General features: G+C 40.1%; 1 protein-coding gene across 6 annotated transcripts in view; it reads left to right on the top strand.

Moving 5' to 3' along the window:
• Positions 1-459: 459 nt before the first annotated feature.
• The window catches only part of QRICH1 (glutamine rich 1), a 42,332-nt gene continuing 19,755 nt past the window's right edge, over positions 460-23,036 (top strand). Inside the window, exons 1-3 of one of the 6 annotated variants that reach the window (XM_086368062.1) lie at positions 460-616; positions 2,110-2,169; positions 9,949-10,278. In XM_086368062.1, the coding sequence (XP_086224188.1) occupies positions 9,970-10,278 (309 nt within the window). In that variant the 5' untranslated portion in view covers positions 460-616; positions 2,110-2,169; positions 9,949-9,969. Of the gene's footprint in view, positions 617-950; positions 1,300-2,109; positions 2,170-9,948; positions 10,279-23,036 lie in introns of those variants that run through there. The other 5 variants (XM_086368058.1, XM_086368059.1, XM_086368063.1 and 2 more) reach the window with 5 other exon arrangements.

A 23,036-nucleotide genomic window follows, 5' to 3' on the forward strand; every position in this document is an offset into this window, starting at 1 on the left:
GGATGACAGCAGATGGAGGGTGAGGCGTGGGTCCCAGATGCTAGGGGGTCCTGGAGGAGAGTGACCTGGGGCTTCCCAGGTGGGTTGAGCAGCTGGAGGCGCTGGGCCTAGGTCAGAGGTTGTGGGGGCCACCTTAAGTAAGAGGCCGCTCTCCGCACCGCGTGAGGCTGCGCTAAGGAGGCCCAGGCAGGCGGCAGAAGGGTCCTGAGACTGAGCTTCAAGCCCCGGCCTGCCCTGGCTCCAAGGCTAGGCCGATCTCCGGCCCTGGCTCCGCCCCACGTGGAGGGGCGTCTGAGGGCGGGGCGCTCCGCCCTACACCCCAGGCTCTTGCCGCTACTGCAGCCCTACGCTCGGCCTCTCTCCTCGGCAGAAGCGTTCCCTTTAAGTCTGGCCAGGAGGCAGCCTTAATTCTCGCGGGATTCGACGCACCAATTATCGCGAGAGAGGCTTTCGGCACTCATTGGCTGTGAGGGTTGAATGTAAGATGGCGCCCAGGGAGCTGTGAGGGGAAAATCCTGTCGGTCTTGGAGCGGCGACGGCAGAACCGGGGCCCCGAGCGGTGCGGCGGGGCCGGCGGGTAGAACGGCGGCGGTGGCGGCGGCGGCGACGTCGCCGGGTGAGGACTCCAGTGGGGGCAGGGATGCAGCGGGGTTGCGGGCCTGAGACAGCGGGCCCACCCGACACAACGGCGGGCGGGGGCGGGCGGGCCGCTGCCGCTGGGCCCAGGAGACCTCGGGGCGGCTCCGGAGCCGAGAACGTCCCTGGGCTCGCGCGCCCCCGCCCCCTGGGTGGGGGAGGGGCGGCCCGGGGATTCGGGTGGGCGCGGCGCGCGAATGCGCGCTGGTGGGCGCGCGCGGCCGGGCCTGTTTATACGCTCGGGCGCGCGCGCGCTGTGCGGCCCTCCCGGTGCGCGTGGCCGCTGACGTGCGCGTTCCCGGCCCGGATATCTCGGCTCCTGGAGCTGCAGCCCGTGGGCCGCTGCGGCTTCCTGGGGCGCGCGCCCAGAAGTCGAGGGTCGCGGGCAGGCGCGCGCCGTGCTGTTGGGTGGCGGCACCGGTGCGACGGCGCGCAAGACACCCCAGCTGCGGGGAGGGGCGGCGGGCGGACGGGCGGCTTGCAGTTTAAAGAAGGTTGTGGGTTGGACCCTTGCAGCTCAGGTGACGTCCCCGGATCGCCGGGGCCTAGGCCTGAGGAGAAACCAACCTGCTTTGCGGGCTAGCTCGCGGCCCCGCTCCTCAGCGAAGTGGGCGAGATTGCTGGTACTCTTCAGAATGCGGTGTCCCGAGGCCCATGTGCGGGGTGGGTGCTTGGAGGGTGCTACCCTGATTCTGAAACCGATCGCTGTTTGTCTGAGGGCAGCGAAACCCCTCGACTTTTCTCACCTTGTTTTGATGCTTTGTGTTGGAAAGGGAAGGCAAATCCTAGAAGGCCCGTCAGTGATACCTGTTTTCTTGTTATTAGAAAGTAATTCTTCATTAAAGCGCAATTCTTACACGTCACCTCTGTGCGCTCCGGAAGGGGATCCGCTTCTGTGGACGCTGTGAAACTACCCGAGCTCTAAAATGCCGCTTTAAATCCTGAAATGCAGCCTTTTCCTCTGTGTGGTTGGGAGGGGCTTACTTGTACTCTCTTAGGTTAAAGGGCCCGCTATTGCTCAGCCAAAAAGTTGCCCAGAACAGAATTGAACAACCCGAGTCAGTGTTTTGCCTTCTTTCGTAATTCCAAAGATCCTCAGCAGAAATTCCTGAAATCTACCTGGAAAAGTCGCTTTTGATTTCACTTTAGGATTTCAGTCCTTTTCAGCGTTTTTTTTTTTTGTTTTTTGTTTTTTTTTAAATCCCTTTACTGTGTTCTGGTTTCAGGGAAGATCTAGGTTTGTTCAGAGAAATAGACACTTCTTTTTTCTAAGTCGGACTATCTGCTAGTTTATGTTTTACAGTCTTGCTTCATTAAATTTAAGGGAAAAGAAGCTAAGAGGAACTAAAATTAGCAATCAAACTTGAAAATGATGGGGGTAGTTTTTCCTAATATACGATATTATCTTAAGAACAAGTTAAAATTTGAAAAGAGGCTGGGGATGGAAGGACTTCTTTGTTCTGTCTTCTTCAGAATGTTACAAGTCTTAAGAACTCAGGACAAGCAGCAGAAATGTATGCACCATGGTGACTGGTGAGTTAAAATTATTCATATGCTGGGAATATGTGTGCAGTTTTTTTCCTGATAATATTGAAACGTTACAAATCCTGCCAATCATTCTGGGTGCTGTCTGCCAGAAACGACTTGGTGCTAGAAAATTGAGTATGTGGGAGAACTGCATCTTCGAATCCAGCCAGTTTGCTGCTTGAACAGTTTTTTCCTCTTAAACTATGTCAGTGCAACTTTCAGGCTTTAGCATGACAAGGCATCACCTTTTCAAAGGATCAGAATGTTTCAAAGACAAGCAGCAAGTTTATCTAGGATACACTTAAAAATATTAATATACCATTTAAGCCTACTTTTTCTGAAATTTTTAACCATTAACGTTTGAAGTCTGCATTTTAAATTGGTGTCTGTAGATAATACTTTTCCATAAGCTCATTAGCTAAAATTTCCCCATTACAAGATGTCCTACTTCCACTCCTCTGTGATGCATAATTAGTGTGTCTCCACGAACCTCTGCCTTTCCACAGCCCCTTTCCACATATGTTGCTATTTTAAAGAAAAGATCAAATAGTGATTGAAGTTTCATGTAAATTTGAATTGCTCCAAAAGGTAACCAAAGTTAAGGGGCTTTGGGTGTGGCTGTCCTCCATCATGACAACTTCAGAATCAGTGATTTCTTCCTTCAGGCTTGCATGCCTTCTTTAAGTTGAATCAAATACTAGTTTGTCTTTGATGTGCCATGCATCTTGCTTGTATACTTTTTAAATGGCCAGCCTCTCTCTGTAATGGTCTTTTATTTCTTTGCTTCAAATGTTAGGTGAACTCCTGTTCTTTTCCATTTCATTATAGGTAGGTGCCCTGCATTTTGTTCCAGATGTTTTAAGTCCAGGCTTCACTTAAATGCTTAGCTAGTTTTTTCCTGTCACATTGCATTGTGCTTTCTAATTGTAAGTGCATGAAGAAATGATAGATTAACCCCTTGCTTTGCTGAAAAGGGAACAAGAATGGTCCTTTGGTGTCACACTTTAGGCTAGTGCACAACTGTATGTAGAGCTGCTAGGCTGTGTCAGAAAGCTCTTTTTTTGGCATGTGTATGTGAAATATCTGTCTATACATATTAATTCAGTTGGTCTGTGTACAGTCTAGTGAAAAATTTTAAAGTGAACCACTGTGTAACTAGCACCTCTTCAAGAAATAGAATAATGCCGCCACTTTTGAACCTTTCATGAGTCCTTTCTTGGTTATAGCTTCTCACTCCCTAGGGACAGTTACTATTCTGATTTCTGTGATAATCCTGTTCTTTGTTTTTCTTTTTACTACCTTTGTATCCCTCGACAACATAGTTTTATTTAATTTTGAATTTTATATAAATGGAGTCATGCTGTTTGTATCTTTTAGCATTGTGCTTGTGCTTTGTATCTTTCAGCATTGTGTGCAGCTGTGGTTCATTCATTCCCATTTCTGTGTAGTAGTCTGCTGTTCGAACAAACCATAATTTATTCATTCTATTATTGGTAGACATGTAGATTCCCTCCAGTTTGGGGCTGTTAACAATACTGTTATGAACATTCTTGTTTATGTACCTTTGTATGGGTGTGTGTCATGTACATGTAGGGATAGAATTGCTGGGTCATATTTTCAGCTTCATTTAGATAATGCAAACAGTTGTACCAGTTTACATTTCATCAGTCGTTGGTAGGAATGTGAATTTAAGTTCCTGGTTGAAAGTGTGTTGTCCAAAACTAGATCCATAGTGAAAATACCCCTAAATGAGGAGCTTCTCTGTCTAGTGAATGTCCTAATGGGCTAATTTCTATCACAAACCCTATGGTGGGTTGATATCTTTAAGAATAGAACAGTGTCTCCCAATTTCCTTCTTTGAAATGATTCCTTAGTTGTTAATTAGGACAAATGTGACTGTGACTCTTGACTCCTTAAAATGGAAATTGATTTTTTTTTCCTTTGGAATGTGTTCTTCAAACCAGAACTAAGCTATCAGGATCCATTGCTAGTAGATGTGAACCTTGAGAGGGAGCCCAGAAGCACGACCATTGGGTAAATAGGAAGAGGAGGGCTCTGAGGCAGCTCTGAGCGTCTTCTCTTAGTTCATCACATGTTCAAGACCCACTCTGCAGAGCTGCACGGGGGAGCCAGGAAGAGCTATCAGATTTGAGGGCACTCAAGAAGGGGTGATTCCCCTGAGCACGTAGGCCTTCCCGTGGTACCTAAATAGAAAAAAAAAAAAAATCAGCAAACAGAAATGTAGAATTGTTGCTTTGGAGTGACTTTTTCCTCTTGTGGACTAGAGGTAAAGTAATTGGAATGATGATTACTGTGGTATACTGAGGACCTGCTCTTAGTTCTTGTAGAAGGAAGTATAGGGGAAATAACCCATAAAAATATGTGCGGTTATAGGGAAAATTTCCTGGGTCTGTTGGTGGGGGGTTGGTTCATCTGTTTATTGTTTTGCAAAGCAGCTGTACTTAAAGTATTCATTCAGAAGCAAATGCTTAGTTACAGACTGTACCTCAAAGAGCTGCAGAGTGTTTCCCCCTTCATTTCTCACTTCCAAAAATTGAGAGTACTCAACTATCCCTCCAGCTTCATGTTTTTCAGAACTATTTTAGTTAATCAGTTTATTTATTGCTCCTCACTTAAGTCTTTGCCTTGAAGCTAATTAAGAATCTTGTTTCTCTGGGAGTTATAAGTTGTAGTTTCATTAAGTTTATCCATTTTTCTTTCTCTGTTACCAGGGCTCAGCCTTTTGTATCTTGTGAGCAACATCTTGAAGCGAACAGTCTTCATTATTATGCAGACTTATGTAGCTTGATGGTTTTGTCTTTCAGAGTTCCAGATTTTGAGGGGCGGTGGGAATCAAACTATGATCAACCAAAATTGTTTCGTGTGTCTCTTACTGTGGTATAACCACTGTACAAAAAGGATTATTTTTTTAACTTTTTTTTAATTTAATACAAGTTGTGGAAAATGCAGGAGTGTATTAAACAGGAAGAAATTTAAGTCTTCCGTTATTCCACACCACCCAGGCATAGCTGCTGTTAGGCCAGTTTTTCTTCTTAGGTATGTAATTAAGCCATACCAGGATATATAAATACAATTGTATTAGCCTTCTTTTTCACACATAATGTACTTTCTGTGTCATTACATTTTTTTAGTTTGAAACCACACATTTTGGTTGTGGGAAAGTAGATCTTGTAGGTATTAACATGCTTTAAAAAATTTTTTTTAAAGTTACTATGTTACAGAAAGATCTGCTGAATCAACAAAAAGCTTGGAAACAAACAGACCTTTATATGAATTTGGTGTATAATCAGAGTTGCATTTTAAATCATTGGGCAAAGAAATTTCAGTAATTTAGTAAATGATACAGGGACAAGTTGTTGGGTCTTTGAAAAAAATAAACTTAGAGTTTTACCTCAGATGCAAAAGAAATTCTAAATCAAAGCATTTGATAAAAGATATACTATAAATTTAAAAATTGTAGGTGAATAAGTTTATGGTAAAGGTAGACTTTTTCTGAGCATAAAAACAAAGAAATATCACTCCTATTGAGAATTTCCTTAATTTATCTCAGTGTTGTTTTTAATCACTGTCTGGTCTCAAATATTTAAATGTATTTCTGAAGCCTTTTTCTCAACCCCCTTCTAAGCAGTACTTTTGTATCAGGTCAAATGCTGACTTAGTGTACTTTCATTATTGGGATGTGTTGGTCTGGTAGATAATGCCAAGTGAGCAGGTTAAAAGGACAAGAAATGAAGCCTTGTGTATAAATGAGCAGATTGAAATGTTGTTTCAAATTGGACTTTTCCATTATATAATTTTTAAGTTCTGCATCGAATCCATTATTTGTTAATATTCTTTAGCTTCCTCTGATTTAGTGGTTCTCACATGATTCTGTGCACTTGTATAGCCAGTGAAGAACTTGCTGGGAGCTTAGTGAAAGGAAAAAGCAATGGGAATTGCAAGTAATGGCTTCTGCTTAGAGCCAACGATAGACTCTAAGCTTGAAGCACTGCAGAGGGTTTTATACTTGAGAGTCTCAGCTACTTAAAATACATGACTGGCTATAAAACAAAAGGTGATTTTGTCATAGGCTATTTCAAATATTTTCATAAGAACAGAGAAGAATATAATGAACTTGTGTATGAACCTTTATCAACATTTTCTAAGTTTTATAGAATTTTTCCTAATTAAAACTGTTGGTGTTTTCTTTTTTTTTGATGGAAAATTAAAGAATGAACTTTGAGGCTTTATAGCAGATACTTTTCCAAGGTTTTATCCCATTCTTTCTGAGAGATGAGTGTTTTATTTGCTGTCCTGCTCAGGGAATACATTTATATTTGGACTATTCTTGTGGTGAAACTGATCGTGACAAAAACTAAAATATGGCTGGCAGGGATTAGTGAGAGGAAGGTGTTTTAAATGCCCTAAACTTACCTTTCCTAGAGGATAGATGAGTGTTTAAAATTCATAGATCAGGAAGCAGAGGTCATACCATACTTAGCTGGTTTTACTTTTCATTTTATACCTTCCTGTACTATTTGAGCAGTTTTTTTAAAAACAATAGGTGTGTTACTTTAACCCTCCCCGCTAAAGCGTCTGCCTGCAGTGTGGGAGACCGGGTTCGATTCCTGGGTTGGCAACCCACTCCGGTACTTTTGCCTGGAAAATCCATGGACAGAGAAGCCTGGGGTGCTGCAGTCCATGGGGTTGCACAGAGTCAGATGGGACTGAGTGACTTCACTTTCACTTTCAAAAAAACAAAGACAAAAAATAGGAAACAAAACTAGATGGAATTCTACACTGAAAACTGAAGAAAGCTTGATTCTGGGAAGAAGAGTTGGTATAATTCTGCTTGTACTTAATGTCAGACTTCAGATGAGGTTTAAGCCTCCTTGATTACTGAAACTTGAAAGAGTGAAGGGAAACAAGGTCACTCAGAAGATTCTGTGGACTACCTTTACCAAGCAGTATTTGTGTGAAGGTTTCCGATTCTGTAAAGTTAACTTACTCTGTTTCTTTGTGCTTGTTCATACTTACCTTCTCCCAGATTTGAAGCAAGAAAAGGTTTTTTTTTGCCTGATTTTCTATACTTCTTAAAAAATTGCTTGAAACAATAGCTACCATTCTAGCACAGACAATCTTCACATTTCAAGCCATCTCTTAAGAATTTTACAGGAATACAACTAATTATTGAAAAAAATGAATTTGGAGAAGTGTAAATTTCAGTTGCCCCCTGCTGGTCTTCTGTAATGGAGGTGAAAAACTGAAATATGTACCGGCATAGTAAAGAACTGGTAAATGGTGGTTCACACAATTCTCTCCTTTATCCCTTTTTGAGCAGAAGGTTGTATGTACTTGAGTATTAGGGTCACATACTGTGAACTTTGTAATGTTATTAGATCTATAGTATGAGAGATGCTTCCTTAAGAAGGAAGTTTCAGTTATGATGCTCTTATCAGAGGGAAGCTTTGACACAGTCTATGCCAATGTGGTTAGTGACTGTGGGTCACCTGTGCTGGAGTGGCCTGCTCTGAATATGAAGTGCTTGGCCTTGAGTGCGTGCATGCCATTGCTTTAGTTGGGTCTGATGCTCTGCCACCCAATGGACTATAGCCTTCCAGGCTCCTCTGTCCATGGGATACTCCAGGCAGAAGTACTGGAATGGGTTGCCATGCCCTCCTCCAAGGCATCTTCCCAACGCAGGGATCAAACCCATGTTTCTTAAGTCTCCTGCACTGGCAGGTGGTTCTTTACTGCTGCACCACCTGGGAAACCCTGATGCTGCCCCTGTTTTATGTGCCATGGGCATTATTGATAGCTTAATCTTGAAGTCTCGTAGCAGACCTCCTAATTTTCTGTTCTGGGAAAGATAACTGAGAGTCTCTGCATCAGAGAGAAGGGAGACCTGGGCAGGAGAGGTGGTTAGAAGAGATGAGAAAGGAACAGATAGGAGTTAAGTTTCAAAAGATAAGAGGCCATCAGCAACAGCTTCACCTTTCACTCCCCTGACCTGTACTTGGCATTTTCTGTACTCTGTTGTGCTTGGGGTTTCCTAACTCCTGTTGTGTGGAGGCTTCCCTGAGAGTAGTGGTCTAGGCATCTTAGACAGGATAAGGTATATATAGTATTCTTTATTTATGGAGAAATATATTTGCAATGTATTATGGGTCTCATAATAAAAGATTTCTTGCTGGGGTCTGTTCTGTTTGAAAGTACCTGAATATAATTTGTATACTATATACTTAAACAGCATCCCACAGAAATATTACCAGTGTCAGGAAATTAATAGGAGTACGGATCATATTTTTCCTTTGGTCTCTTGCCCTGAATATATGGTGGTTTTTTTTTTTCCCTTCAAGGTATAGATTAACCATTTACTAGGGAAAAGCAGAAAATGTTATTGTTGTAAGTTATACATGTCACAGGAACAAAGAGTCATAATCCTTCTTGTTCCACACTGAATTCCAGATGCAACAGATAAGTACCTACGTGTGTCAGCCATTCAGAGAGGACCAGGATACAGTCTTGTCTACTAGAGTTTAGAGCCAGGTGGAAGATAATAATGAGAGGATTACCCACCCACTTTGTATCTGTTAACAGAAGACAGCATCCGGGCAGTGAAAGACTGATATTTCTAGTCTGATGGCTCAAGGGAACAAATCACTTTTTTAGATATTTGAGATTGACCGAGAGTCTTTTTTTGGGCAAAGAGACTCACTTGGTTTGTGTTACTTTCATACCCTTTCATTGCTTTTGTTTGGGAGGTGGTAGTGGTCAAGAGAGAATGGTATGAAAGCGTACAGGACACTCAGCATTCACGGATAGATAGTGGTTGTCCCCCAGCTGCTTGAGGGCTATTATCCACCCTTGTACCTTAAGGTAAACACCCTGATGAAAAACTTGCAAAATTGATTTCTGAGTTTTAGAAGTAACCTAGTTACTTAAGGTACTATTCAACTTCCGTCTCCTACTTAATTAAGTAGTATTAGTTAGTATTTATATGGCACTGTCTATATGTCAGGTACTTTTGTAAGTGCGTTACACATATTTAATCCTCATGTCTATGGTGCAAATATTATTTTAATCCCTCTTTTATAGACAAAACCAAAGTTAACTGACTTGTCCAAGATAACACAGCAAAGGAGAGTTTGAGCTGGGTTTTAAACCCAAGAAGTTTGGCTCCAAAATCCATGCTCTTAACCAGTAAGCTATGCAACAAAAGAGTGTGAGCAGTTGATAGCAAAATGAGGTTTTGTGGTGTTTGGGGGAGTGGGGGAGATGAACACATCCCTTGTGTCTAGGGTCATGCCACAGCTAGGTGGCATATGTGTCCCTTCAGTGTAAAACATAGTTGGCAGTGGAACTAGAACATATTGGTAGGAATCCCAGCTCCTACCTTCCTTGGAGTCTTCTGATGGTTACAGAGTAGTGTTGCCTATGGCTTTCACTGTCTAGTGCTTGATTCTGCAGAGAAGATGGGATTGGCCTGGCCAAGTGATGGGTGGAGTATGTGTTTTCAGCCCATTTCATCCAGTACTGTGACAAATGCTTTTGTTTTTTGTTTTCAGTGTGATAGTTTGATTTAAGAAATGTTAATGGAAAGAAATTTCAGATGCCAATAATTGAAAAAAAAAAAGGTTATTTAATAAAATTGTACTTTGGATTCCTTATGTATGCAGCTGCCCTGAATATTTCCAATCCAATGCTAGAATGGTTGCTCTGTGCATTTCAGTATGTTAAAACCATGGCATAGTTTTGACTTCTGTTCATTTGTTTTATTCCTAGGAACCCTGAGGACTCTGCAATATGAATAATTCTCTGGAGAACACCATCTCCTTTGAAGAATACATCCGAGTGAAGGCGCGGTCTGTCCCGCAACACAGGATGAAGGAATTTCTGGACTCGCTAGCCTCTAAGGGGCCAGAAGCCCTTCAGGAGTTCCAGCAGACGGCCACCACTACCATGGTGTACCAGCAGGGTGGGAACTGCATTTACACAGACAGCACCGAAGTGGCCGGGTCTTTGCTTGAACTTGCCTGTCCAGTCACCACGAGTGTTCAGCCTCAAACCCAGCCAGAACAGCAGATCCAGGTTCAACAGCCACAGCAGGTTCAGGTAAAGGGGAGATCACTGTTGAGGTGCATCCTATTGAATGGAATTTGCCATTAGGTTTTTGGTTAGTAGAGCATCACATCTGTATACAAATGTCAGGTTATTTTCACTAAGAAGAATATTCTATTTTTCAAAACATATTATTTTACACGAGGGCTTTCATCGTTAACACTAAAAATATTTGTCACTTCTGTAAACTGAACTTACCATTTGCTTTGGAGAACTGAGCAGTACAGACATGAAGAGGTCTTCTGGGACTGGATTTGGATATGTCCCAACGGCATGTGACCAAAGCTTCCCTTCTTGTCTGTGTCACCCTGAGCCGATCAGGAATATAGGAGGGCTCATCTTAGCTCATTACTAAAAGTAGAATATTTTAAACTTTTTTTTTTTAATGGAAAGGCTATTATATTTTAGTGACCTTCATTTAGTTGTATAGTTCCATGACTCAGGTCACCTGTAGATTTCTAGGCCTGCATTTGATATAAGCCTCAAGAGATAATGCTAATTGATAGTAAGCTTACTGAAGAAGAAGAAACTTAATACATTTATTGAGAAGATACAAGTTGTCTTCTTTAGGGAGTCCTTATGTGAACTGACTAACACTTCCACACATGAAACTGAAAGTCTCCTCCAGTTACAAATGCTGCTTTCTTGCTACTTTCTACTGTGGTTGCATATCACTTTGCCCTCGGTGATTTCTACCAGGAGAATAGGAAAGGAAGTGGAACATGATGGAGAGGCCGAGTGTGAAGAGGTGTGTTTGGTAAGATAGAAGACTTTGCTCCTTAGCAAAGTAAGTGGGTGTATTGGAAGGACCTGAGCTCTGGAGTTACATTCCTGGGCTTGAATTTGACCTGACCTCTTATTTGTTGATATGATCTTAATCTTCTCAGTTCTAGTTTTTTTATGTGTTGGTAGGGATAGTACCATTCAGTGAGACTGAAAGAGATAGCAGGAAAACATCTGGCACATGGAGGGATGAAGTTGTTAATTCTGATCTTTATGAGAAAGGAAGGATACAGGAAAAGTAAAAAGAGAAGGCTGACTTTTCGGTTTAAGAAATTATTATAAAAAAAAAATTATTCTGTTATCTATAGCTTGGATCTTTTTCATAAGATTAAAATAGTTTGGAATTTGACTTTAATGTGTTTTTTGAGACTTTATATTCAAGATGGCTAATTGAGATCACCTATTAGCATCATCATTGTAACCCAAAGCTCTTGTAAATGGATGAAGAAGTACAATAATAAATCCATGAGATAGGTTCCAATATCATGGACTCAGATTTTCCCATTCTTAGTGACTACAAAGATACTTAAAAATTTTTTTTCTATCCGTGCTGGAAAAAAAAAATGCCATCAGAAATCTAACTAAAACAACTTTTAGAAATTGCGAGTCACTATATTGTACACCTGTATCTTATAAAATTATATAGTAGCTATCCAACCTAGATAGTATATTCAAACGCAGAGACGTTACTTTGCCAACAAAGGTTTGTCTAGTCAAGGTTATGGTTTTTCCTGTGGTCATGTATGGATGTGAGAGTTGGACTGTGAAGAAGGCTGAGCGCTGAAGAATTGATGCTTTTGAACTGTGGTGTTGGAGAAGACTCTTGAGAGTCCCTTGGAGTGCACGGAGATCCAACCAGTCCATTCTGAAGGAGATCAGCCCTGGGATTTCTTTGGAAGGAATGATGCTAAAGCTGAAACTCCAGTACTTTGGCTACCTCATGCGAAGAGCTGACTCATTGGAAAAGACTCTGATGCTGGGAGGGATTGGGGGCAGGAGGAGAAGGGGACGACAGAGGATGAGATGGCTGGATGGCATCACTGACTCGATGGATGTGAGTCTGAGTGAACTCCAGGAGTTGGTGATGGACAGGGAGGCCTGGTGTGCTGCGATTCATGGGGTCGCAAAGAGTTGGACACGACTGAGTGACTGATCTGATACTTAAATAAAAATAATAGGGAATGATTTTTTTTTTTAAATCCACTAAATCTAAGAAATTGCCACAAGAGAGGAAGCAAACAGCATCAGGTGATAGAGGAATTCATGTAGGAGGAAACTTTTACGAAAGATAGAGCAGTTCTTAGGGTCCCCTAACCTGAGAAGCTGGAACTTCACCAAGGACTTCAAAGCACGTTTATGTGTCGGTATACATAATGAGTAGCTACCAGGTATAGGATGAAAGTGGCTCTGCTGATCAGTGAGGAAAAGATATATTCTATTAGTAGAGTAAGGCATCTACTCCTCTTTTGGAAATAAAGTTGGATATCTTTCATAATACAAATTAGGTCCAGGTGGGTTAAAGAGTCAGATAAAAAGAAAGCAATGAATTATGAAAGGGCAGTATAGAAAGTTTTTGTGGTTTTTAGGTTGTGAAGAGCCTTTCTAAGGAAGAAAGTAAACTCTAAAATAGTTTTCCTCAATCTTTTTTTACCCTGAAAGTATCTTTGAACTAATTCTGAGGTCTCAGGGAACTCCTGCATAAAAATTAATTGTATATACAGCTCATGGAATCTTAGCTTGATCAGCAGTTGATATAATAATTGAGTAATAATTATCAATGCTCTTTTGGTAAAAATCGTATTTTTTTTCTGTGTATCTACATTTTGGCTAACTTGTTAGGCTACGTTTTATGTGTGGTTCCCTTTCTCACACAGGTCATCGATTTTAATTCAAGTTATTTGTGTAGGTAGAGTAAACCTCATTTTTTCCTTAAAAATTTTTTTTTTCCTATTTGAAGGGGTTTTTGTTTTTGTTTATTCAAGTAGTCCTAAAAATCTTATTATAAATTTCTACTGGTACAAGTTGCTGAGATATGGTTTGTGGTATATGATATGTGCAATAGCAGTCCCCCCCCCCATATTTAAAATTAAAAATGACCAATTAAGGGAATTCCCCAGAGGTCCAGTGGTTAGGGACTCTGAACTTTCACTGCCAAGGGCCTGAGTTCAATCCCTGGTCAGGAAATTAAGATCCCACAAGCTATGCAGTGCAGCCAAAAAAACCCCGAGTGTCTTAAATATGATAAAAATTTGTTTGTTTAAAAAAAAAACTAAACCAGATTATTTGCATAAATATATGACTAAAGATACAACTTTATGTAAGACTGAAAAAACATTTTCTTTTTTTTTTTTTTGAAGAAACATTTTCTTTTTGAGTGACAGCAGGCTCAAATATGGGCCTAGCAATTATAAAATTATTTTATACACATGTTGGTTTTCTGATCTCTTTTATAGGTTTATATATTCTTTCTTTAAAGTATATTTTTGAAACTAAAATAAGCACATGGGACATAGGAAGGTTAACTCATCTTCCCGTAGCTAGCATTTGCACTCAAGCTGTTTTAACTCGAGTCTGTGCTCCTAACTACTGGTTCTACTACACAAGGAGCATGCAAAATAGAAAAAATAATTAGAAATATGAACAAAGAATATAAATAGGTAGTTCATGGAGGAAGAAATACAGATTGTACTAGTAAGCATATGAAAAGACACTTCATGCTTCTGGTGACTATGGAAGTATAAGTTTTTAAAATGAAATATGTTTTATTTATTAGATAGGAAAACATTTATGAAGAGTTTACCCAGGGCAGTAAAGGTATGAGAGGATAAATTAGTGGGATTTTCTTGACAGTTAATTTGGCAATACTTGTCAAATGTATTAAGTATGCATACCTTTGGCCTTACATTTGTGTTCACAGATAAACGTGTGTATAAGGATATTCAGTGCTGCATTACTTATAGTAGTGCTACTGGGAACAAGTCCCTTTCATTAAAGGACATGGGAAATAATGATACATCTGTAGTATATTGTCCTGTGTAGCCAGAAGAATGAGGTGGATCTATGTATGTTGACAAAGTGGGATGTTTAACAGATTGTAGAGTGTTATAAGCAGTTTAGTATCACTGGCTTTTAACATATGTAGAATGTGGTAGTCCTTAAATAGTAGTAATAAAGCCTGAGAGGAATTGAAGGGGTAGGAGACTAAGAAAGAGTTCTTGAATTATTAAATTATTTGATTATTTAAATTCTTAAATTATTTGATTAAACATGAACTTCTTTGTAATTAAAAAAAAGGTGTTGCTTGGGAATATTTTGCTTTGAACTTGTGTAGGACTATGGTTTTTTAACCTTTTCTTCTCTTTCCTAGACACCTCCATGTATTTGTGTTTATGTGTAAAGCCTTTTGCTAGATGCTTAGGGACAACATTGAACAAGACGAAGCTTCCTGACCTTGTGGAACATGTATTATAGCTGGGAGGGGTAAGATGATACATAAGATTTTAAAAAATCTTGTTATATAGTGATAAATGAAAAAGAGAAACAGAGCAAATGCAGGTGGCCAGGGTGAGCCTTAATATGCTGGTGACATGTGAGTTAAAACCAAAGAGAGTTGGTGAATGAACCATATGGCTATCTGAGGAAAGAGCATTCGAAGTCAGAAAGCGCTAAGGCAGGAGCCTGCTCATTTGAAAAAACAGCAGAATGGCTGCGTAAGTAGAGTGCACTGAGTAAAAGGATGAGACTAAAGAGGTGACGTGTCCACTGAAACACGGAGCTGAGCAGGCCTGCCTTCTCAGTTCAGTTGTTAAGACTCTTTGCCCATAGTATTGTGTCTCAACCTAACCCTTTTGATAAGAATGTAAAATTATGCCTATCTTAACGTCATTTGAAATTTCAAAACAGTTTATTGCCTTGAGGGCAGAGGCAGTTTTCTAGATTACCTTAAAAAAAAAAAGTGATAAAATTAGATTGCTTTTTTAAAACCATCTGTCACCATCCCAGAGAGTTTGTTCTGCCCCCATAAATTTCTCATCTTTCCAGTCTAGAAGCAGCCACATAATATTTGACAAAGTAATTATATCCCTAGAATAGTTCTAGTGAATTGATGGGAGAGAAAGGTGTGTGTCAAAGGTTAATTAGAGTAGCTGTCAGAGTAAAACTCACTGTGTCTGTTCAGTCTCTGTTCCTACCACCCTCAACAGTTTTGGCCCCCAAATGTGTGTGTGGTTTCCTCCACAATGACCAGTTCTCCATATCAGCTGGCTTGTGTATAATTCAGTTCAGTTCTGACACTATTTGCTTGGAGTTGGTGTCAGATCCCCACAAGTTAAGGGGTCAGTTTGACACAACTGCCCCCCACCCCCAGTTCAGAGTTGCCAGTCCCAGATTATCTCAGCTGTACTTCTGACTAACTGGCTATAAGTTGCGGTTCTTACTATCCCTCCTTGGGTTTGATGATTTGCTGGAACAGCTCACAGAAGTCAGGGAAACACATTACCAGTTTATTATATAATTAAGGAAATGATAAAGGATATGGATGAACAACCAGATAAAGATACACATAGGGTGAGGTTCTGAAGGGTTATGAACACAGGCGCTTCTTTCATCATGGGGGTGGGGTGTACCACCTTCTCGGCACATGGATATATTCACCAACCCAGGAGCTCCCTAAACCTCTTACTTTGGGGATTTTTGTGGAGGCTACGTCATGTAGGTATGATCGATTAGTAACTCAATTTCTAGCCCCTCTTCCCTTTCCAGAGAAAGGGGGGTGGGGCTGAAAGTATCAAGTTTCTAGTCTTAGCTTGGTCTTTGAGGTGATGAGCCCTCATCCAGGAACCCACCAAGAGTCACCTCATTAGAACATAATATAGTCCTAGCATTTATATTATCACTTCGAAAATTACAAAGGTCTTAGGAGCTCTGACGAGGAATCAGAGAAAAGACCAAAAGTTGTTATTTCTCATTATATCAAGTAGCATATGTTTATTTAAGACGGGGGTACTATCTGAAGGCAAAAGGTAGCGCTCTCATGTAAATACCTTAACAGTTTGTACAATACTAGGAAAGGTTTAAGTTTCCTGTTGTGGATAGGTCTGCCTGAGCTAGGTGAAAATGGTTCATTTGAAACTTCACGTTCAAGAACCCTCTTGAGTTGGGTACTTCCTGAAGCGTCCACATGGAATTAAATCTGTGTGCCAGAGAGAAGACCCACTGGTGAATTCTAGGAGTCTGATTCTACTTAGCACCCACAGAATTGGTTGTTTCTTCCCTACATTTCTCTCCAGGGCAGGAACTGAGGCTTCAGATAAGGCTGGTTCAGTCTGGTCCTACTCAATGTAGGATGCTTTGAGGAAGGGGATTTCTCAGCACTCAACTCTTTTGTTGTTAAAAGTAAAGATCTCAAGGTTCATAGATCAAAGTGCAGCTCTTCTTCATTTGTCATCCCAACTTCTGTCCCTCTTCCTCTTTTGCTGTTGCACATTCTCTCTGTGCTGGTATAGTCACTCCCTAACCCATCACAGGGAGAAGGCAATGCACCCCACTCCATTACTCTTGTCTGGAAAATCCCATGGACAGAGGAGCCTGGAAGGCTGCAGTCCATGGGGTCCCTGAGGGTCGGACTGAACGACTTCACTTTCACTTTTCACTTTCATGCATTGGAGAAGGAAATGGCAACCCACTCCAGTGTTCTTGCTTGGAGAATCCCAGGGACAGGGGAGCCTGGTGGGCTGCTGTCTATGGGGTCACACAGAGTTGGACATGACTGAAGTGAGTTAGCAGCAGCATCCTCTCACCACCGTGTAGAGTTGCTGAGAGTGAGGAAGAAGGTAATTACGAGCCAGGCTTGGCTCTTAGACAAAGATGAGTTTGATCCTCCTCTGATTCTTTAGATATGTGGTCACAGGCAGGCGATTTAACCTCTTTGAGTCCATTTCCTTATCTATATCATAAGAATAAAATAATTTATATTGTAGTTATTTTAAGGACTACATAAAATGCTACGTCTTAAGTACACCGCCTGGCACATAGTAAGCCTTCAATAAATAAATCATAGCTACTGTTGTTTTTTCTTCCTGCTCTGCTCATTAGTTCAATTCCTACCTAGGGCCCTAGTTGCTTTTCAGACATTTGAAAAGTATCCAGACAAATCTTTATAACAAGTGTTTGTGCTGTTTTTGGCAGTTTGCCTTTTTTTTTTTAAGACATAAAATTTTGCAGGTGCAGTTCAGATCTCTAGTACCGCTTTGCACATCCTCCTCTCCTAAGGTAAACGCTGTTTTTTTTGTTTGTTTCTTTTTTTTTAATTTTTGTATTATTTTTTTTTATTTTTAAACTTTACATAATTGTATTAGTTTTGCCAAATATCAAAATGAATCCGCCACAGGTATACATGTGTTCCCCATCCTGAACCCTCCTCCCTCCTCCCTCCTCCCGTGAACACTGTTTTAAAGTTTCCAACTTGTTACATCTTCTGTATCCATCTGAGTTTTGACTTTTAGTTACAAGTATCAGGCAATTAGTCCCCCACCTCCCTCCTCCTAGTTTACTCAGAAGAATTGGCTAAAGGGTAGTAGTTAGCTCAGGAAATTTATAGGAGGGTCAGAGAATGGATTTTGGAGGCTGCACGGCCAGGAAAGGACTCAGGTCACATTGCTGGCTGGCTTTGCCAAAGACGTGCAGCCACACCCTTGGGCACAGGTCCTTGTCCTACCATGGTCTCTCATTGGGATTTATGCCATCCTGTTCCATTTCTGCCACAGTCCTCCGCTCTCACCAGAAAAGGAGGTTGTGGTTCCTGCTGCCTCATGTTGCTCCTTTCTGAGTCCAAATTTCATGCAGTGTCTAAATTGGGAAGTCTTGATCACAGGCCTGCACTCTAGCTGCAGGAGATGTTGAAAGAGTGATTCCAGCTTCTGCCTGGGGGAGGCAGAAGTCAGAATGTGTATTCTGCAGCCAAAAATAGGACTAAAATCAGCTACTCTCTCACTGGCATTTTGTGAGCTGATTGAGATCCTGATCATCACTTCAGATTGGTGGGCCGTTTATTGCTGCCTTTTCTGGCCCTTCATGTCCAGTCTTTTCTTTTTTAATGTTATTGAAGTATAGTTGATTTATGATGATATGTTAGTTTTTGTTATATAGCAGAGTGACACAGTTACACATACACATACATATATATATATATATTTTTCTTTTCCACTATGGTTTATCACAGGACATTGAATACAGTTCCCTGTGCTATCCAGTAGTCCCTTGTTTATCCATCCTATATATAATACTTTACATCTTGCTAGTTCCAAAGTCCCAATACTTGCCTCTTCCCCCCCTCCTCCCCCTTGGCAACCACAAGTCTGTTCTTTATATCTGTGAGTCTGTTTCTGTTTTGAAGATAAGTTTGTGTCATATTTTTAGATTCCACATAGAAGTGATATATGTGATATTTGTCTGACTTACTTCACTTAGTATGGTAATCTCTAGGTCCATCCATGTTGCTGCACATGGCATTATTTCATTCTTTGTAATGACTGAGGAATAGTGGTGTGTGTGTGTGTATTTATATATATATAAATGTATATATATCTCATCTTTGTCCATTTGTCTGTCAGTGGACATGTTAGCCTTTTACCCATGTTTAAATCTCTTCCCTCACCATATGTAGATTATTCATTTGTATATTAAGAATTTGGTAAATGTTTGATACTTGGATAAAGATTTTTACCACTTTCAGAAGAGCGTTTTTTTGAACAGTAAAGTTCAGCCAAGGATTTGCGGACTAGTTGTTAAAAGGCACAGGTGTATTTGGATCCCAGGTGCTGTGATTCCTCACTTAGTGGGATCTCTTCTGCCACACTGAGCACTGTCCTCTCCTCAGTCCCTCCTCAGTGAAACTCAGAGGATGAAATTGAATGTAAGTCACATTTGTTATTCTAAAATTTTTAGTGTGAGTGTTAGTTGCTCAGTTGTATCTGACTCTTTTGCAACCCCATGGACTGTAGCCTACCAGGCTCCTTTGTCCATGGAATTCTCCAGGCAGGAGTACTGGAGTGGGTTGCCATTTCCTTCTCCAAAATTTTTAGTAGCCTGTTTTATACAAGAGGGGAAAGATGTATATCAACTATATTTCAAGAAAAAATTTTTAAATGGAAAAAGAGGGAAGAATGAGGTGATATTGACTTTTTAAAATCACGTTTAAAAAAATAAAATCACATTTTATTTAAACTAATATGTTATTTCAGCATTAAGTTGTATATTGTTGATAAATTATTTTACCATTTTTTGGCACAAATCTTTGAAATCTTTTTGTGTTTTGAACTTGTGAGCACAATGTAATTTGGACTAACCACATTTTAAGTGATTGCTAAAAATGTGTAACAAATGCAGCTTTGGGGAAATACGAGAGAAGAATTGTTTATTCTTTTTTTTTGTGGAAATAAGAAAGTAACTTTTAAAATTGTTTATGGGATGGAATTTCAGAATTGACCCAGCACACTCAGCCGGTTTATTCTTACATAAAATACTGGCTTTATACTCAAAGTAGCCAAAAACAGAACAGAACAAAAAATATTACTGTTTTTAGTGTCAGTGATTGGAAGAAAAGATTCCTAAGCGGGGTAATACATGTATTACTTCTTGGTTTTTCTCATTGCTTTTTAGTTGGAGTACTTAGTCCTTATGTTGTGTTGAGCTCTGTATTACTTAGGTTCTGAATGACACTGAGGAAAAGGAAATAGATTATTCATCTGCAAACAGGTTAAGAACCTAAGCTGCTGCTGCTAAGTCGCTTCAGTCGTGTCCGACTCTGCGACCCCATAGATGGCAACCCACCAGGCTCCCCCGTCCCTGGGATTCTCCAGGCAAGAATACTGGAGTGGGTTGCCATTTCCTTCTCCAGTGCATGAAAGTGAAGTCGCTCAGTCCTGTCCAACTCTTAGCGACCTCATGGACTCCAGCCTACCAGGCTCCTCCGTCCATGGGATTTTCCAGGCAAGAGTACTGGAGTGGGGTGCCATTGCCTGCTCCGAAGAACCTAAGCTAGTGAGGTCCAATAAAACTTTTACACTATTGGTTATCAAACTTCAGGGTACATTAGAATCACCTGGAGGGTTTCTTAAAACAGAAATGGCCATCCTTCTCCCACTACAAATTCAGCTGGTCTGGGGTCACTGCTGAGAATTTATATCCCCCTGCCCCCCAGTTTTATTGACATATAGTTGACATACAGCAATGTATAAGTTTAAGGTGTACAGCTCAATTATTTCATTTATATATATCATGAGATGGTGACCACAATAAATTTAGTTAACATCCATCATCTCATATACAGAGTAAGAAAGAAACATTTTTTCCTTTGTAATGAGAACTTAGGATTTACTCTCTTAACTTTCACTTAACTTTCACGTTCACTATCCAGCAGTGTTAACTAGTTATCATGTAGTACATTATATCCCTAGAACAGAACTGCTCTGGTGGTCCAGCAGTGAAGACTCCGTACTTCCAGCTCAGGGTGCCTGGGTTCCATCCCTGGTCAGGAACTAATCCTGCATGCTGCAACTAAGACTTGGTATAGCCAACTAAATAAATAAATCCCTAGGACTTAGTTATCTAGGAAGTTTGTACCTTTTGACCATCTTCATCCAGTTCCTCTTGTCTTTGCCTCTGCCTCAGTAGCCACAAATCTGATCTGTTTTTCTGAGTTTGGTTGGGGTTGTTTTTTTTTTTTTAGGTTTTTATATATAAATGAGATCATGTAGTATTTGTCTTTCTCTCTCTGATTTCACTTAGCATAATGCCTTCACCATTCATCCATGTTGTCACAGATGACAGCATTTCCCCCCTTTATATGGCTGAATAATATTCATTGTATTGACAGACACTTAAGATTGTTTCCATGTCTTGGCCATTGTAAATAATGCTGATGTGAATTTGGCAATGCAGTTATCTCCAGCAGTTTTTTCATTTCCAGAAAATGTGCATTTCTAACAAATTCCAGGTTGGTGCTGATGCTGCTAATCTGAAGACCACATTCAAACATATCTGAAAAACTTAATATACTCAATCAAAAAAAAAAATATAGGAAAGAAGTCATGAGATGTTGATGTCTGGCAGAAACCAACGAAATTCTATAGAGCAATTATTCCTTCAATTAAAAAATAAATTTTTAAAAAAGTCATGAGAATAAAAGAAACAGAACCAGCTCAGAATTGAAATCTAAATCTTAAGTCTGTACAGAAGACTTAGAATGCAGTCTGTCCAGGTTGAAAAGGAAGTCAGAATGCTCAAGAAGAAAGTAATTAGCGTTGTACATACTATGTCATCAAAAGCCCAGATGGATAATAAAGTGTATCTGTTCTGATCAACAGAGGGGAAGAAGAGCAATTGAAAAACTCTGGGAAAGATGGTGGGGGTTGCTGAATGAGAAGTACGGATTCAGATGTGAAGGGAACTGAAATATAGTGTGATTTATGAGGGATTGATAGAAGGTAAGAAATAGTGCTTTTTAAAACAATAAAACCAAATTCACCTTCTCCGGAAATGTCCTTCTCCCCCATCAATATATCACTTTCCTAGTACATGCGTATCTTTGGGATGGTCTTTTTTCTTTTTGTGTTTCTTTAGAATCATTTCAAATCTAAGCTTAAGTTTCAAACTGCCTTTTTTTTCTCTTTAATTTTTTGTTAAGGTTTCAGTGTGTCAGTTTGTTTTCTGAGACAGTTTACCTACCTTGAAAATTAAGTAGTTAATAAAGACAGTATCAGCTCTGAATGTCTGTCTTAGATTTTTGTCTTTTTTTTTTTTTCTTTTTAAGAGAAATCTTGTCAGAGCTTCTTGGTGTGAAGAAATATTCAAAGTTCAGCTATTCCTTCAGTTTTAATTTCATTTCCTCATAAGTTCAAGTAAAATTTAAAAAACTTTTTTTACTTCACTGACTTTTCAGATTTTCAATGTGACTCTGTTCAGTTCAGTCGCTCAGTCGTGTCCGACTCTTTGCGACCCCACAGACTGCAGCACTCCAGGCTTCCCTGTTCGTTGCCAACTCCCAGAGTTTATTCAAACTCATGTCCATTGAGTCGGTGATGTCATCCAACCATCTCATCCTCTGTCGTCCCCTTCTCCTCCCGCCTTCAATCTTTTCCAGCATCAGGGTCTTCTCAAATGAGTCAGTTCTTTGCATCAGGTGGCCAAAGTATTGGAGTTTCAGCTTCAGCATGGGTCCTTCCAATGAATATTCAGGGCTGATTTCCTTGAGGATGGACCGGTTGGATCTCCTTGCAGTCCAAGGGACTCTCAAAAGTCTTCTCCAGCACCACAGTTCAAAAGGATCAATTCTTTGGCTTTCAGCTTTCTTTATAGTTCTACTCTCACCTCCATACATGACTACTGGAAAAACCATAGCTTTGACTAGATGGACCTTTGTTGGCTAAAGTAATGTCTCTGCTTTTTAATATGCTGTCTAGGTTGGTCATAACTTTTCTTCCAAGGAGCAAATGTTTTTTAATTTCATAGTTGCATTTGCCCTCTGCAGTGATTTTGCAGTGACTCTGTAGTAATTACCTAATCAGATAAAAAGTTATATTTTTATATAAATAAAGATATGAAAGGTATTACAAGTAATATTTAATTTTTTATTGACATGATTCTTAATGGGTAAAGGTTATAAACATATAATTGATACCCTGTACAGTATGTTGACATTGGTAAGGAAATGTCAGAAAGTGCTTTAACTTTTACTCTTTTAATTGTAAATTCTAACTACTTAGGATATAAAGTAGCATCAGATTATCTTTACCTGTTTATTCTGATTTGAGTAAATGCCTCATTTGGGTAAATGCCTTCAGTTCTGATTCCTTAGTACTTTGCTAACTTGTTTGTGTTGGAAGATTGAATATTGATAAATGCTTTCTAGGAAAAGTCATTGTAAAGAGATAGAGTAAAATCATTAAGAATATGAACTACAATTCAATGAT

The sequence above is a fragment of the Bos grunniens genome, chromosome 22 (genome assembly GCF_055505025.1).
Source record: "Bos grunniens cultivar Pamir isolate PY7600 chromosome 22, Bosgru_T2T1.0, whole genome shotgun sequence".
Classification (NCBI taxonomy): domain Eukaryota; kingdom Metazoa; phylum Chordata; class Mammalia; order Artiodactyla; family Bovidae; genus Bos; species Bos grunniens.